This window comes from Microcaecilia unicolor, chromosome 1 (assembly GCF_901765095.1).
Source record: "Microcaecilia unicolor chromosome 1, aMicUni1.1, whole genome shotgun sequence".
NCBI lineage: Eukaryota > Metazoa > Chordata > Amphibia > Gymnophiona > Siphonopidae > Microcaecilia > Microcaecilia unicolor.
The window spans coordinates 105,516,620-105,530,862 of NC_044031.1; the positions used below are offsets into that span (position 1 = coordinate 105,516,620).

At 49.2% G+C, this 14,243-nt stretch overlaps 1 protein-coding gene across 1 annotated transcript in view; it reads right to left on the reverse strand.

Annotated features, from left to right (window-relative positions):
• The window catches only part of GAD2 (glutamate decarboxylase 2), a 164,180-nt gene that overhangs the window by 112,021 nt on the left and 37,916 nt on the right, over positions 1–14,243 (reverse strand). The window contains exon 6 of the mRNA XM_030189918.1: positions 1,623–1,735. Coding sequence (XP_030045778.1) covers positions 1,623–1,735 — 113 coding nt within the window. The remainder of the gene's footprint in view (positions 1–1,622; positions 1,736–14,243) is intronic.

Sequence of the window (14,243 nt, forward strand, 5' to 3'; positions counted from 1 at the left end):
TGAGTGCAGCAGTTTAAGGGGATCTTTTACCAAGGTGCGACAGAGTTTTTTAAGCTCATGTTAAAAATCAGCTTGTGCTAAACACTGAGCTGCCCATACGAATATAATGGGCATCTCAGTGTTTACCCCCAGATTCTATATAGTGCACCTAGAGATCCACACTGAAATCCAGGTATATTCTATAACAACACGTGTAACTTAATTACCTTAACCAGCTAATCAGCATTGATAACAGCACTTAACAAGCAATAGTGAGTACTAATTGTTAATAATTAGAATTTACCCATACAACTCGCTAAGCATATTCTGTTTGCCTAATTTCTAATATATGCAGACAAAAAGGGGCGTGGTTATGAGTGGGAAATGGGCATTTCATGGGCATTCTAAAATCTACATGCATAGTTATAGAATATGGCCCTCTGTGCCTAAATCTACGCACCAGATTTTATGCCATGTTTTTGTTGGTGTAAATAGAAGCACATAGTTTTAGGTGCTAGGATATCGACTAAGCGTATTCTATATACCACGCCTAAATCTAGGCACTGCTTACAGAATATGCTTAATCAAAATATTTTCTCTGTGGATTTTTTTTAGGCACCACATATAGAATCTGGACTTTAGCACCAGCTGATTTTTAGCATAAGCTAAAAACACTAGCACACCTTAGTAAAAGACCCCCTATGTGTATCTGTAACACTAGATGTAGATAGAATAAAGTTTCTTGAAAATAACTATGGAAAAAGGATCATGAATGGAGAGTATAATTAGCTTCATAGGCAATAGCTAGGGTCTTATGCAGTGGTGTGCTGGAGCTGGCTCGCACTGGCTCACAAGAGCTGGTTGTTATTTTTTTTTTTTAATTTTGTGAGCCAGTTGTTGCGCCAGATCAGCCAGTGCAGGAGCGATCCTCCTACACTCCTTTGCCATGCAGTCTCCACTTTCCATACTGAAAAAGTGGCTGCCGTAAGTTTCAGCGACAATCTCGAAGATTGCCACGGGAAGCCACAGCAGCCATTTTCAGTACAGAGAGCCTGTTGTTAAACATTTACCAGCACACCATTGTCTTATACAATAGTTAAGGCCTAGAAAAGTCACCTTTCCACAGACAAGTGCCACCATATTTAGCAGCCAGCAATGACTCCAAATGGGACCTTTTCAACTTTTCCTGAGACTTTTCTCCAGTTCAATTCCAATAAAATTAGAAAGAATAACAATAATGTAACATGGACTGGGCCCTATGTTCCTTTTCACTAAAACCTCTTCCAATATAAAGCACATTGGAATGTGTTCTGTCTCACAAGAAAAGCTGCCCCCTGCCATTTCCTTTAAAATGCAAAATAGAACTGGAAGGGAAATGTCTCTTCTGATTATGTGTTTGAGAAAGCACTGTGGCTGTTTCCAGCAGAGTGCAATAGCTTTAAGTAATAACCACCAATGTTGAGAAAAAAATAATGATGTCCATGCATTTTATGAATCTGGACTGTTGCTCTAGAAAAGGCAAATATTGTTATTCTAAGCAAATGCCTTTACATTTCAGGTTCTATTATAGCAGCATTAGTTACTTTTCATCAAAGGATATATCATGCTTGTATTCATAAAAGAAAGCTTGAAATGACATATACCAGGTGAAAATATTCCATCACCAGAGCCTCCTGGCCAGCCAATAATTTCTCTCATTTTCTTTAGGGTGACATATTCCAAAAGCACAAACACTGGAGCAATTTCATAAGTGAACCTGCAATAGAATAACAAGACCATATTTTATTTATTAAACTTAGCCCAATAGCAACATATATGGAGAAACGTTTTCATCAGTACAGATTGATCTCCTTGCAAAACATGTATGTAATTTATGTAGACCCATGTAGGGGGGGGGGGGGGGGGAAATCTGTGAAATATAATCACTGGAAAAACATAAATCCAGCAATCTAAGAGGGGAAGTTATCAATGTGGGCTACCATTAATATATGTTAATTTACTGTTAACCCCACTTATTAGTAACTAGGGAGCCTTTTTACTAAGCTGTGCTAGTAAATGGGCTTACTATGCCTTATGCGGGTCTTAGTGGGTGTGACCTGATTCTCTGTTAGAGAGGCAGCCTTCTATACCAGTTTTTCTTGAGAAATCCACCTTTTTTACAGATTAACTGGCTGTGCTGCAGCTCTGTCTGTACATTTTAGACTTAGATCCCTCCCACCCACCCCTAGGGTGATAGTTCTTATATACCCTCCCAAGCAACCTAATCTGCCTAATCTGCCTGCAGATAACTGCTCTGTCTCTGTGTTCAGGCTCTTCACCTCCTTTCCTCCCACATTTTTCAAACATAGTGGGTGTGACTTGTTCTTACTGGGCAGTGCCTACCTGCCTGCTGCCTACCATTCCAGTTTTAAGCCTCTAATCCAGCTCTGCCGTTCTATCTATCGCTTAACACCTCAGTCACTACATATATACCCGTAACACCTCAGTTACTACTTATGGCCCCTTTACACATTCTCTTCCTTGCCCTGTCCTTTCCTAATCTTTTTCCCCTCCCCCTACCGCTGTCTACCACTGGAACTCACTGCCCACCCATGTCCTCTCCCATCTTGCTCACTACTGCAATACCCTACTCACCCCCGTCCCTCACCACCTCACCATCTCTCCTGTCCCCCTCCTCCTTCCTAGCTCTCAACCTTCAACACTTCCTTCCTACCATTAACCCATCCCCATTCCTCCTAAGCGCATCCCGTCTTCGTCGCCTTCGTCGCCCTACCTCCCCCACCCTCCTCCGCACTCTCTTGCTCCTCCTCCTGTTATCCGCAGGAGACATCAATCCCAATCCAGGTCCCCCACACCTGTCCTCGTCCTATCCATGCAAACGTTTCCGGGATGTCTCCAATCTCATATCTATTCCCCTCCTCCCCCCCTCTTCCCTCCCCTTCTCATGTGCACTGTGGAATGCCCACTCAGTCTGCAACAAACTTCCCTTCACCCACGATCTCTTCATCTCTCATTCCCTTCACCTGCTTGCCCTAACTGAAACCTTGCTCTCCCCTGACGACTCTGCCTCTATGCCATGGAGGCTATCTCTTCTCCCATACTCCCCGCCTAGTTGGCCGCAGAGGAGGCGTCGGGTTACTACTCTCACCCTCCTGTAGCTTCCAACCCCTCCTCCTACCACAGTCTCACTGCTTCTCATCTTTTGAAGTCCACTCCATCCGTCTATTCTACCCGTTGCCACTCAGAGTGGCAGTCATTTACCGCCCCCCTGATAAATCCCTCTCTTTCTTCCTCACCTACTTCGATGCCTGGCTTTCTGTTTTTCTTGAACCCTCATCTGCATCCCTCATTCTCGGAGACTTTAACATACACGTTGATGACCCGTCCAACTCTCACACTTCTCAGTTCCTCACTCTAACATCCTCCTTCAACCTCCAGCTATGTTCCACCACCCCTACTCACCGTGATGGCCATTGCCTTGACCTCGTCCTCTCCTCTTCCGGCTCACCCTCCAATTTCCACACCTCAGCTCTTCCTGTCTCTGATCATCACCTGATCACCTTCACACTTCTTCACCCTTCCCCTCAGCCCTGCCCAACATTAACCACTACTTCCAGGAATCTCCAGGCTATTGACCCTCCCACCTTATCATCTAGTGTTTCTAATCTCCTCCCCTCCATCATGTCCTCCGAGTCTGTCGACGAGGCTGTCTCCGCTTACAATGCCACTCTCTCCTCTGCTCTGGACACCCTTGCACCATCCACCTCCCGTCCCACAAGGTGTACTAATCCCCAGCCCTGGCTGACCCCTTGCATCCGTTACCTTAGCTCCTGCGCCCGATCTGCTGAACGCCACTGGAGGAAATCTCACACCCATTCAGATTTCCTTCACTACAAATTCATGCTATCCTCCTTCCAGTCCTCACTATTCCTTGCCAAACAGGACTATTACACCCAATTGACTAATTCTCTCAGCTCTAACCCTCGTCGTCTCTTCGCCACCCTTAACTCCCTCCTCAAAGTGCCCTCCGCTCTCACCCCCCCTCACTCTCTCCTCAATCACTGGCTGACTACTTCCGCGACAAGGTGCAAAAGATCAACCTTGAGTTCACTACCAAGCCACCTCCTCCTCTTCACCCTTCAACCCTCTCCCTCAACCAACCAACCCAGACCTCCTTCTCCTCCTTTCCTGATATCTCCGAGGAGGAAACCGCCTGCCTTCTTTCCTCCTCAAAATGCACCAATTGTTCCTCTGATCCCATCCCCACCAACTTACTTAACACCATCTCTCCTACTATCACCCCCTCCATCTGTCATATCCTCAACCTCTCTCTCTCCACTGCAACTGTCCCCGACACCTTCAAGCATGCTGTAGTCACGCCACTCCTCAAAAAACCATCACTAGACCCTACCTGTCCCTCCAACTACCGCCCCATCTCCCTCCTACCCTTCCTCTCCAAGACACTTGAGCGCGCAGTCCACAGCCGCTGCCTTGATTTTCTCTCCTCTCATGCCATCCTCGATCCGCTTCAATCCGGTTTTCGCCCTCTTCACTCGACAGAAACAGCACTCTCTAAAGTCTGTAATGACCTGTTCCTTGCCAAATCCAGAGGCCACTACTCCATCCTCATCCTCCTGGATCTATCCGCCGCTTTTGACACTGTCAATCATGACTTACTTCTTGCCACACTGTCCTCATTTGGGTTCCAGGGCTCTGTCCTCTCCTGGTTCTCCTCCTATCTCTCCCACTGCACCTTCAAAGTTCACTCTCATGGATCTTCCTCCACCCCCATCCCCTTATCTGTTGGTGTTCCCCAGGGATCGGTCCTTGGACCCCTTCTCTTCTCAATCTACACCTCTTCCCTGGGCTCCCTGATCTCATCTCATGGTTTCCAGTATCATCTCTATGCTGATGACACCCAACTGTATCTCTCCACACCAGACATCACCACGGAGACCCAGGCAAAGGTATCGGCCTGCTTATCCGACATTGCTGCCTGGATGTCCAACCGCCACCTGAAACTGAACATGTCCAAGACCGAGCTTATCATCTTTCCACCAAAACCCACTTCTCCTCTTCCTCCACTTTCTATCTCAGTTGATAACACCCTCATCCTCCCCGTCTCATCTGCCCGCAACCTCGGAGTCATCTTTGACTCCTCTTTCTCCTTCTCTGCGCATATCCAGCAGATAGCCAAGACCTGTCGCTTCTTCCTCTTTAACATCAGCAAAATTCGCCCTTTCCTCTCTGAACACACCACCCGAACTCTCGTCCACGCTCTCATTACCTCTCGCCTGGACTACTGCAACTTACTCCTCACCGGCCTCCCACTTAGCCATCTATCCCCCCTTCAGTCTGTTCAGAACTCTGCTGCACGTCTCATATTCCGCCAGAACCGATATACTCATATCACCCCTCTCCTCAGGTCACTTCACTGGCTTCCGATCAGATACCGCATTCAATTCAAGCTTCTCCTTCTTACCTACAAATGCACTCAGTCTGCTGCCCCTCACTATCTTTCTACCCTCATCTCCCCTTACGTTCCCGCCCGTAACCTCCGTTCACAGGATAAATCCCTCCTCTCAGTACCCTTCTCCACCACCGCCAACTCCAGGCTCCGCTCATTCTGCCTCGCCTCACCCTATGCTTGGAACAACCTTCCTGAACCCTTACGCCAAGCCCCCTCCCTGCCCGTCTTCAAGTCTTTGCTTAAAGCCCACCTCCTCAATGCTGCGTTCGGCACCTAACCCTTACCGTTCAGTGAATCCAGACTGCCCCAATTTGACTGCCCCTATCGGACCGACCGTTCACTTGTCTATTAGATTGTAAGCTCTATGAGCAGGGACTGTCTCTCTTTGTTAAATTGTGCAGCACTGCGTAACCCTAGTAGCGCTCTAGAAATGTTAAGTAGTAGTAGTAGTAGTAGTCTTTCCCATAAACTAATCCAATTTCTAGTGTGGCCATAAAAAATAAAAGCCTTTTTTCTATTGTTTCATTTATTGCCCATAGCACATAATCATTTAAAAAAAATGTATGCAAGAAAGGCGTAATGTATCAATGTATTTAGAAGGTGCTAAGGCAGTGGTGTGCTGGAGCCATAAGTCTCGCAAGGTTGCCACGGGAACTCACAGCAGTCTCGCAAAATTGCTGCGGGAACTCACAGCAGCCATTTTCAGTAGGGAGGAGAGTAGAGACTGCTTAGGCAGGAGCGTAGGAGGATTGCTCCTGCCCCAGCTGACCACTGGACCACCAGGGCTTTGTAAGGTAGGAACGGGGAGTGGGAAGTAGGAGGCAGTAGGGGGAGGGGGTTTTGAGAAACATGTTGCGCGAGGGAAAGGATAAGCTGCATGGATGAGAGGGAGAGAAGAGTACAAATTCAATGGATAAGAGGGAGAGAAGACGACAAACTGCGTGGATGAGAAGGAGGGAAGGGGACAAACTACATGGATGAGAGGGAAAGAAGAAGACAAGCTTCATTTGGAAGAGAGGGAGAGACCTTAAGGGAGAAGAGGGGGAGACATGTCATATATGGAAGGAAGGGAAAAGGGAGAAATACAGCATATAGAAGGGGATGGAGAGGAGAGGGGACATACTGTTTACGGAAAGGAGGGAAAGGAAAAGGGAATATGCTGCTCATGGTTGTTTGCTTTTTTTTTTTTATAAATATGTTGCTCGTGGATGCTTGCTTTTATGGAAATGTATATCTTTTCTAATTTTGTATTTAGCAGAGTATGGAAGAAAATGCATTTCCATATCATCAAGCTGATCAATCCATAGACTGGTGGGTTGTGTCCATCTACCAGCAGGTGGAGATAGAGAGCAAACTTTTGCCTCCCTATATGTGGTCATGTGCTGCCGGAAACTCCCCAGTATGTTCTCTATCTCAGCAGGTGGTGGTCACACACAGCAGCAGCTCTGGCTAGGCCTCCAAGCCTAATTTTTAGGTTTTGTTGAGTGCCTGGGGTTGAGGGCTCTTTTGAGCAAGTGCAAACCTGGTGGTGCCAGGTCCCTCCTTTTCTCCCCCCTCCCGCTGGCTCCGTTAAAAAAAAAAAAAAAATTTTGAACGTCCTTAAAGGCGTTTATTTCGACGTTTATTTAAGCGTCTATTGCAGCTACTCACTGGGACACCAGGTCGTTACAACTCGGAGCGGACAGCAGGTAATTTTTACCTTTTTATAGCGGGCAGGGGGTTCCCCGATTCTTCTCCTCGTGGCATATGGCGTCGGAGGGCGAGGGCGCAAAGGGTCGCTCCCCGGGTCGCTTGAGCGCTTCTAGAGGGGATGCGGGGGTCTTAAAGCCTGATTCGCCCTTGTTGGGTGACAGTTTCATGACCGATGAATGTCCCGGTCCTTCCTCCGGCGTGGCGGTTTTTCCCGCCATAAACGCCCATCCCCCGCTCCTCGCCTCCGCCATCTTGGCCGGCCACGCGGCTCGGACGGCTTCTTCTTGGGCCGCCCTTGAGGTTGGAGACATTAATGCCATGAACGCCCTTAATTTGGGCGACGGCACAGAAGCGGCTAAAGTTAAGAGCTGTTCTTCCCGCGCGGCTCCTTCGCGGAGTTTCGCGCCGGACGCCATTTTGGATGCGCAGCATGTCTCTCCCCCGCTATTGCGAGCGCCGGTTGAGGGTGCGTCTAGGGCTGATGCCCAGGCTGCGGAAGTGCACAGTCTGGAGGGTTTCTCCCCCGAGTTTGTTTTGCTGCTGCATCAGGCCTTCCTCATGCACAACGCTGCCCCTGCTCCCTTGTCTGGTAAAGAGGTTGAGGTTCCCAGAGGTAAACGCCCTCGGGTTGATTCCCAGGCCTTGGAGGAATTTGTCTCCTCCGATGTAGATGAGGGCAGCGTGTCTGAGGTCTCCCAACGGTCCTTTGCGGATTCCTTGGAGGAGACGGATCCCCGCTCGGATGGAGCGGATGACCCCTCTGCAGCGCGGCTTTTTAGCCCAGAGGTTTTGCCCAACCTGTTGTTACAGGCCATGGACACTTTGAAGATTTCCTCTCCGGAGGACGTCTCTCCCTCAGCCCCTGTTGGCTCTGCCATTATGCTGGGGACGAAGCGCCCGCCTAGAACCTTCCACGTGCATGATGCCATGCACACCTTAATTTCGGCTCAATGGGATGTCCCAGAAGCGAGCCTTAAAGTGGCTAGGGCTATGTCCCGCCTCTATCCTTTGGCTGTGAGTGAACGTGAGGCCTATCTGTGGCCTACCGTGGATTCTTTAATCACTGCGGTGACTAAGAAAACGGCGTTGCCGGTGGAAGGTGGCACAGCCCTAAAGGACGCCCAAGACAGAAGATTGGAGGCGGCCTTAAGGTCGTCCTTTGAGGCAGCGGCTTTAAGTTTGCAGGCCTCAGTTTGCGGCTCCTATGTGGCCAGGGCGTGCCTGACTATGGTGCAGCGGGCTTCCCCCTCGGATCATTCCTTGAGGGCTGATTGGCCGGCCCTGGAATCGGGCTTAGCCTATTTGGCAGACTTGCTGTATGATGTCTTGAGGGCCTCAGCGAAAGGCATGGCTCAGACAATCTCTGCGCGGCGGTGGCTTTGGCTGAAACATTGGTCTGCTGACCACGCCTCTAAATCCCGCCTGGCTAGGTTGCCTTTTAAAGGCAAGCTGCTCTTTGGGGTCGAGCTGGACAAAATCGTGACCGATCTCGGCACGTCTAAGGACAAGAAATTACCAGAGGTCAGGGCTCGGGCTAGTACTCGTCCCGGTACCTCCAGAGGACGGTTGCAGGAAGCCCGTCGGTACCGCCCGGGCAAGTCGGGTTCCTCTGCCCCCCCTTCCTTCAAGAGGAATTTCTCCCCCAAGCAGCATTCCTTTCGCAGAGACCGCCGTCCCGGAGGTGCTCCCTCCGGTCCTCCCCCAGGGTCTCGTACCCAATGACGGGGTCTTGGTCCACGCCCCAGTGCAGATTGGAGGACGGCTGTCCTCGTTTCTGGGCGAGTGGACCACAATAACTTCAGACGCGTGGGTGCTGGAAGTCATCAGAGACGGCTACAAACTAGAGTTCTGCCGACCCTTAAAAGACGGGTTTGTACTCTCTCCCTGCAAGTCTCCGGTCAAAGCTGTGGCAGTGCAGCAGACCTTGGACAATCTGATCCGCCTGGGCGCGGTCGTTCCGGTGCCAGAAAGTCAGCTTGGCAAGGGACGTTACTCCATTTACTTTGTGGTACCAAAGAAAGGAGGTTCTGTCCGGCCTATCCTCGACCTCAAGGGGTCAATCGGGCCTTGAAAGTGCGGCACTTTCGCATGGAGACTCTCCGCTCTGTTATAGCGGCAGTGAAGGCAGGAGAGTTCCTGGCATCCTTGGACATCAAGGAAGCGTACCTGCATATTCCCATCTGGCCTCCTCATCAACGCTTTCTGCGTTTTGCAGTCCTGGGACGACACTTCCAGTTCAGAGCCCTCCCTTTCGGGTTGGCTACTGCTCCGCGGACCTTTTCCAAAGTAATGGTGGTCATCGCGGCCTTCCTATGAAAGGAAGGGGTACAAGTCCATCCTTATCTGGACGACTGGTTGATCCGAGCCCCCTCTTATGCAGAGTGCGGCAAAGCTGTGGACCGGGTAGTTGCTCTTTTGAGCTCCCTGGGATGGATCATCAACTGGGAGAAGAGCCAGCTGCGCCCGACTCAGTCCCTGGAGTACCTGGGAGTTCGATTCGACACCCAAGTGGGCAGAGTGTTCCTGCCAGACAATCGGATTGTCAAACTTCAGGCTCAGGTGGACCAGTTCCTAGTAGCCTCTCCCCTTCGGGCTTGGGACTATGTGCAGCTGTTGGGCTCTATGACGGCCACGAAGGAAGTTGTGCCCTGGGCCAGGGCTCATATGAGACCACTTCAACACTCTTTGCTGCAGCGCTGGACTCCGATGTCGGAGGATTATGCTGTGCGCCTTCCCTTGGACCCAGCAGTGCGCAAGGCGCTGAGCTGGTGGATGCAGACAGACAAGTTGTCTGCGGGAATGCCTCTGGTGACCCCAGAGTGGATTGTCGTCACGACGGACGCCTCGTTGTCGGGCTGGGGAGCCCACTGCTTGGGAAGGACAGCGCAGGGGCTCTGGTCTCCTGCAGAGGCAAAGTGGTCTATCAACCTCCTGGAACTCAGAGCCATTCGGTTGGCGCTTTTGGAGTTCATCCCGGTACTGGTGTTGAAGCCTGTACGGGTCCTGTCGGACAATGCCATGGCTGTGGCCTATGTCAACCGCCAGGGAGGTACCAAGAGCGCCCCTCTAGCCAAGGAGGCTATGAATCTTTGCCAGTGGGCGGAAGCGAACCTGGAGCAGCTTTCAGCGGCCCACATTGCCGGAGTCATGAATGTCAAGGCGGACTTTCTCAGTCGCCATACCTTGGAGCCCGGAGAGTGGCAGCTATCTGCTCAGGCGTTCTTGGACATCACGAAGCGCTGGGGCCAGCCGAGCCTAGATCTGATGGCGTCATCGGCCAATTGCCAAGTGCCGCGCTTTTTCAGCAGAGGACGGGACCCTCGATCCCTGGGAGTAGATGCTCTTCTCCAACAGTGCCCGACACAAGAGCTTCTCTATGTGTTCCCGCCCTGGCCCATGTTGGGCAGGGTGCTAGACCGGGTGGCAAAGCATCCCGGCAGGGTAATCCTGGTGGGTCCGGATTGGCCCAGGCGTCCCTGGTATGCGGACTTGATCAGGCTCTCAGTCGACGATCCTCTGCGGCTGCCAGTGGAGCAGGGCCTGTTACATCAGGGTCCCGTGGTGATGGAGGATCCCTCCCCCTTTGGTCTTACGGCCTGGCTATTGAGCGGCAGCGTCTGAGGAAGAAGGGCTTCTCAGACAAGGTCATCGCCACTATGCTGAGAGCGAGGAAGCGCTCTACTTCTACTGCTTACGCCAGGGTTTGGCGTATCTTTGCAGCGTGGTGTGAAGCAGGCTCACTTTCTCCCTTCACTGCTCCAATTTCTTCAGTGTTGGCGTTCCTGCAAGAAGGTCTGGAGAAAGGCCTGTCGCTCAGTTCCCTTAAAGTCCAGGTAGCGGCTCTGGCTTGCTTCAGGGGCCGCCTGAAGGGTGCTTCCCTGACTTCGCAGCCAGATGTGGTGCGCTTTCTCAAGGGAGTTAATCACCTGCGCCCTCCTCTGCACTCAGTGGTGCCTGCGTGGAATCTCAACCTGGTACTAAGAGCATTGCAGAAGCCGCCTTTTGAACCCTTGTCGAGGGCATCTCTGAAAGACCTGACGTTGAAAGCAGTCTTTTTGGTGGCTATCACTTCAGCCAGAAGAGTTTCCGAGCTCCAGGCGCTCTCATGTCGAGAGCCTTTTCTGCAGTTCACTGAGGCAGGAGTGACTATTCGCACAGTGCCTTCCTTCCTGCCCAAGATTGTTTCTCGCTTCCATGTGAATCAGCAGCTCTGTCTCCCTTCCTTTCGTAGGGAGGACTACCCAGAGGAGTACTCTGCTCTTAAATATCTGGATGTGAGACGAGTCATCATCAGATACTTGGAAGTGACCAATGATTTCCGGAAATCGGATCATCTGTTTGTCCTGTTTGCAGGTCCTCGTAAGGGTCTGCAGGCTGCTAAGCCTACAGTGGCAAGATGGGTCAAGGAAGCCATTGCAGCGGCTTATGTGGCCGCGGGGAAGGTGCCGCCTATCCAGCTGAAGGCTCACTCCACGAGAGCTCAGGCGGCCTCGATGGCAGAGGCCGGATCCGTCTCCTTGGAAGAGATATGCAAGGCGGCAACTTGGGCTTCGGCTCATACATTCTCCAAGCATTACCGTTTGACTGTGGCTGCACGGGCGGAGGCCCGGTTTGGAGCTTCAGTGTTGAGGTCAGGGATTTCAATGTCCCGCCCTGGGTGAGTACTGCTTCGGTACATCCCACCAGTCTATGGATTGATCAGCTTGATGATATGGAAGGTAAAATTATGTATAATCATACCTGATAATTTTCTTTCCATTAATCATAGCTGATCAATCCATAGCCCCTCCCAGATATCTGTACTGTTTTTATTCTGGTTGCATTTCAGGTTCAAGTTTAGTCTTCAGTTACTTCAGAAAGACTTCGTGTTCAAGTTTTTTCACTTGGATTCTTCAAGAGTTAAGACGAGTTTGTGTTACAGTGAGCTGCTGCATTCCTCTCCCCTCCGTTTTACGGGGCTGGATTGAGACTTAAAATTCTGCCGGCACTCCCTCCCGCTTCGTGCGGCTGTAGGGCAGCTTTGTACCCCTCCCGCTTCGGCGGTGTTAGGGTCAGTCAGCTCCTCCCGCGGTTGCGGTTGCAGGATAAGCCAGATCCCCCCGCATCGGCGGGTGTGGTGTCCCTCCCCCGCTCCGTGGGGATGAGCTGGACGGATTTCCCTCCCCCACTTGTGTGGGGATGAGCTGGGTTAATTCCCCTCCCCCGTTTCGGCGGTGGTGAGCTGGGCAGAGTGTCCCTTCGTGGGTGTAATTCTCTAAGTGCTGAGTCCTGCGGATGGAGCTTTGATATCGACATACTGAGGAGTTTCCGGCAGCACATGACCACATATAGGGAGGCAAAAGTTTGCTCTCTATCTCCACCTGCTGGTAGATGGACACAACCCACCAGTCTATGGATTGATCAGCTATGATTAATGGAAAGAAAATTATCAGGTATGATTATACATAATTTTACCTTCTGTTACTTTTACCAGTAGTTTCACTGTGTATAGAATCTGACTTTCTTGGGGGGGTCTCCAGTTTTTCTCTGCATGTTTCTTGTGGTCCCCTATTTTGTATCAGTTGAGGCTCTGTTTGTGCAACTGAGGGAAGGACTCTGCTGGCATGTAGTGTCCATGTAGAAATGTATAACAGTCCAGCTTGGTCCAGTTTCCAAGTACTGGGTAAATTGGTATATAGGGTGAGAAATAGTTTGACAGTAAATAATATGTCAGATATAATGTCAATAAACTTATTATGTAAAGAATTAGCAGATTGGGATGAATAGCAAACATAGATTGGCTACAGATACAAGAGTGTGGCAAAAATCAATTGGCCATTTGGAATTTACAGTAAAGAATATTGTATGTTTTAATATTATTTGTAAATTGGTTGCTGTCTGCATTATATCATTTGTACCAATATAATGTATAATACAATTACATATATTTCTACAGGTATATATTTTTTTCTTGGATAGAGAATCTGTTATTAAACATTTACCAGCACGCCACTTTCCTAAGGGCTCCTGCATTAATGCTGTGATAACAAGTTAGTTCGTACTCATGTGCACACACTAACTGCTTTCTGCTTCCATGCCTACTCTCCACCCAATCTCCGCCCATGACATGCACCTTTACAAAAAAAAAACCCCAAACCCTGTACTTATTGCACACAGATGACAAAACTAATGCAGAACATTTTAGCGGGTTCCACATTAGGCTGTTTTGCTGTGTTAGAATGCACATTAGTACCTAACACAGCTCAGTAAAGGTCCCCTTGATCTAAGACATCTTAGCGGTAGCTCACATTGATAATTATGCTACTAAATGAAGCTTTATTCATGAACCAATGGATTTCATAATATTTTATTCTACTAATAAGAGAAAAACAGATGAGGAACCATTTATGCCAAGACTATGATTTCATTAAATAGTGTTCATGAATACGATGCAGAATTATTCTGAAATAATTTGGTATTTCATTATATTATTGCTAATCCTGACTTCTGATGCCAGTCACCACAGTTGAACCTAAAGAAACATGGATCAATATTCACAACCGGTGGTCACTGTATTTTTTAAAATGCAAATTGCAATATTTGAAATACGTATATTCAGTGCCATTACATGACGACAATTTCAGCTACTATACAGATGGTTTATCTGTTTACGACTGGTTTTTAGTCCTAAAATAAACACAGAGGGCTAGATTCTATATATGGTGCCAAAAAAAAATCAGCTCTGAAAAAAACTCTTTTCTATAAGCTATGCTTAAATTAAGTATGGTTTACAGAATAGCACTTTTGCCCAGGAATCATGCCTAACTGTAGGCGTGGCCATTTGCACCATTACTACATTAGGTGCATATCCTCCCTCTTTCTATAACAACGCGTGTAAAATTTAAGAACACCCCTTTTCAGCCTATGACCCTCCCATTTCAATGCCCCCTTTTTGAACTTGCACAATATTCAATTAAATTGCACATGTAAACTGGGCATGCACCCAAATTTGCACATGTAATTTTTAGTGACTTTTATAGAATTAGGGGGATAGACTATCCATACAGCAGCTGAATATTGTCGCTATTCAGATAGTTTTAGGTTGTTACCCTTGGTGTACCCT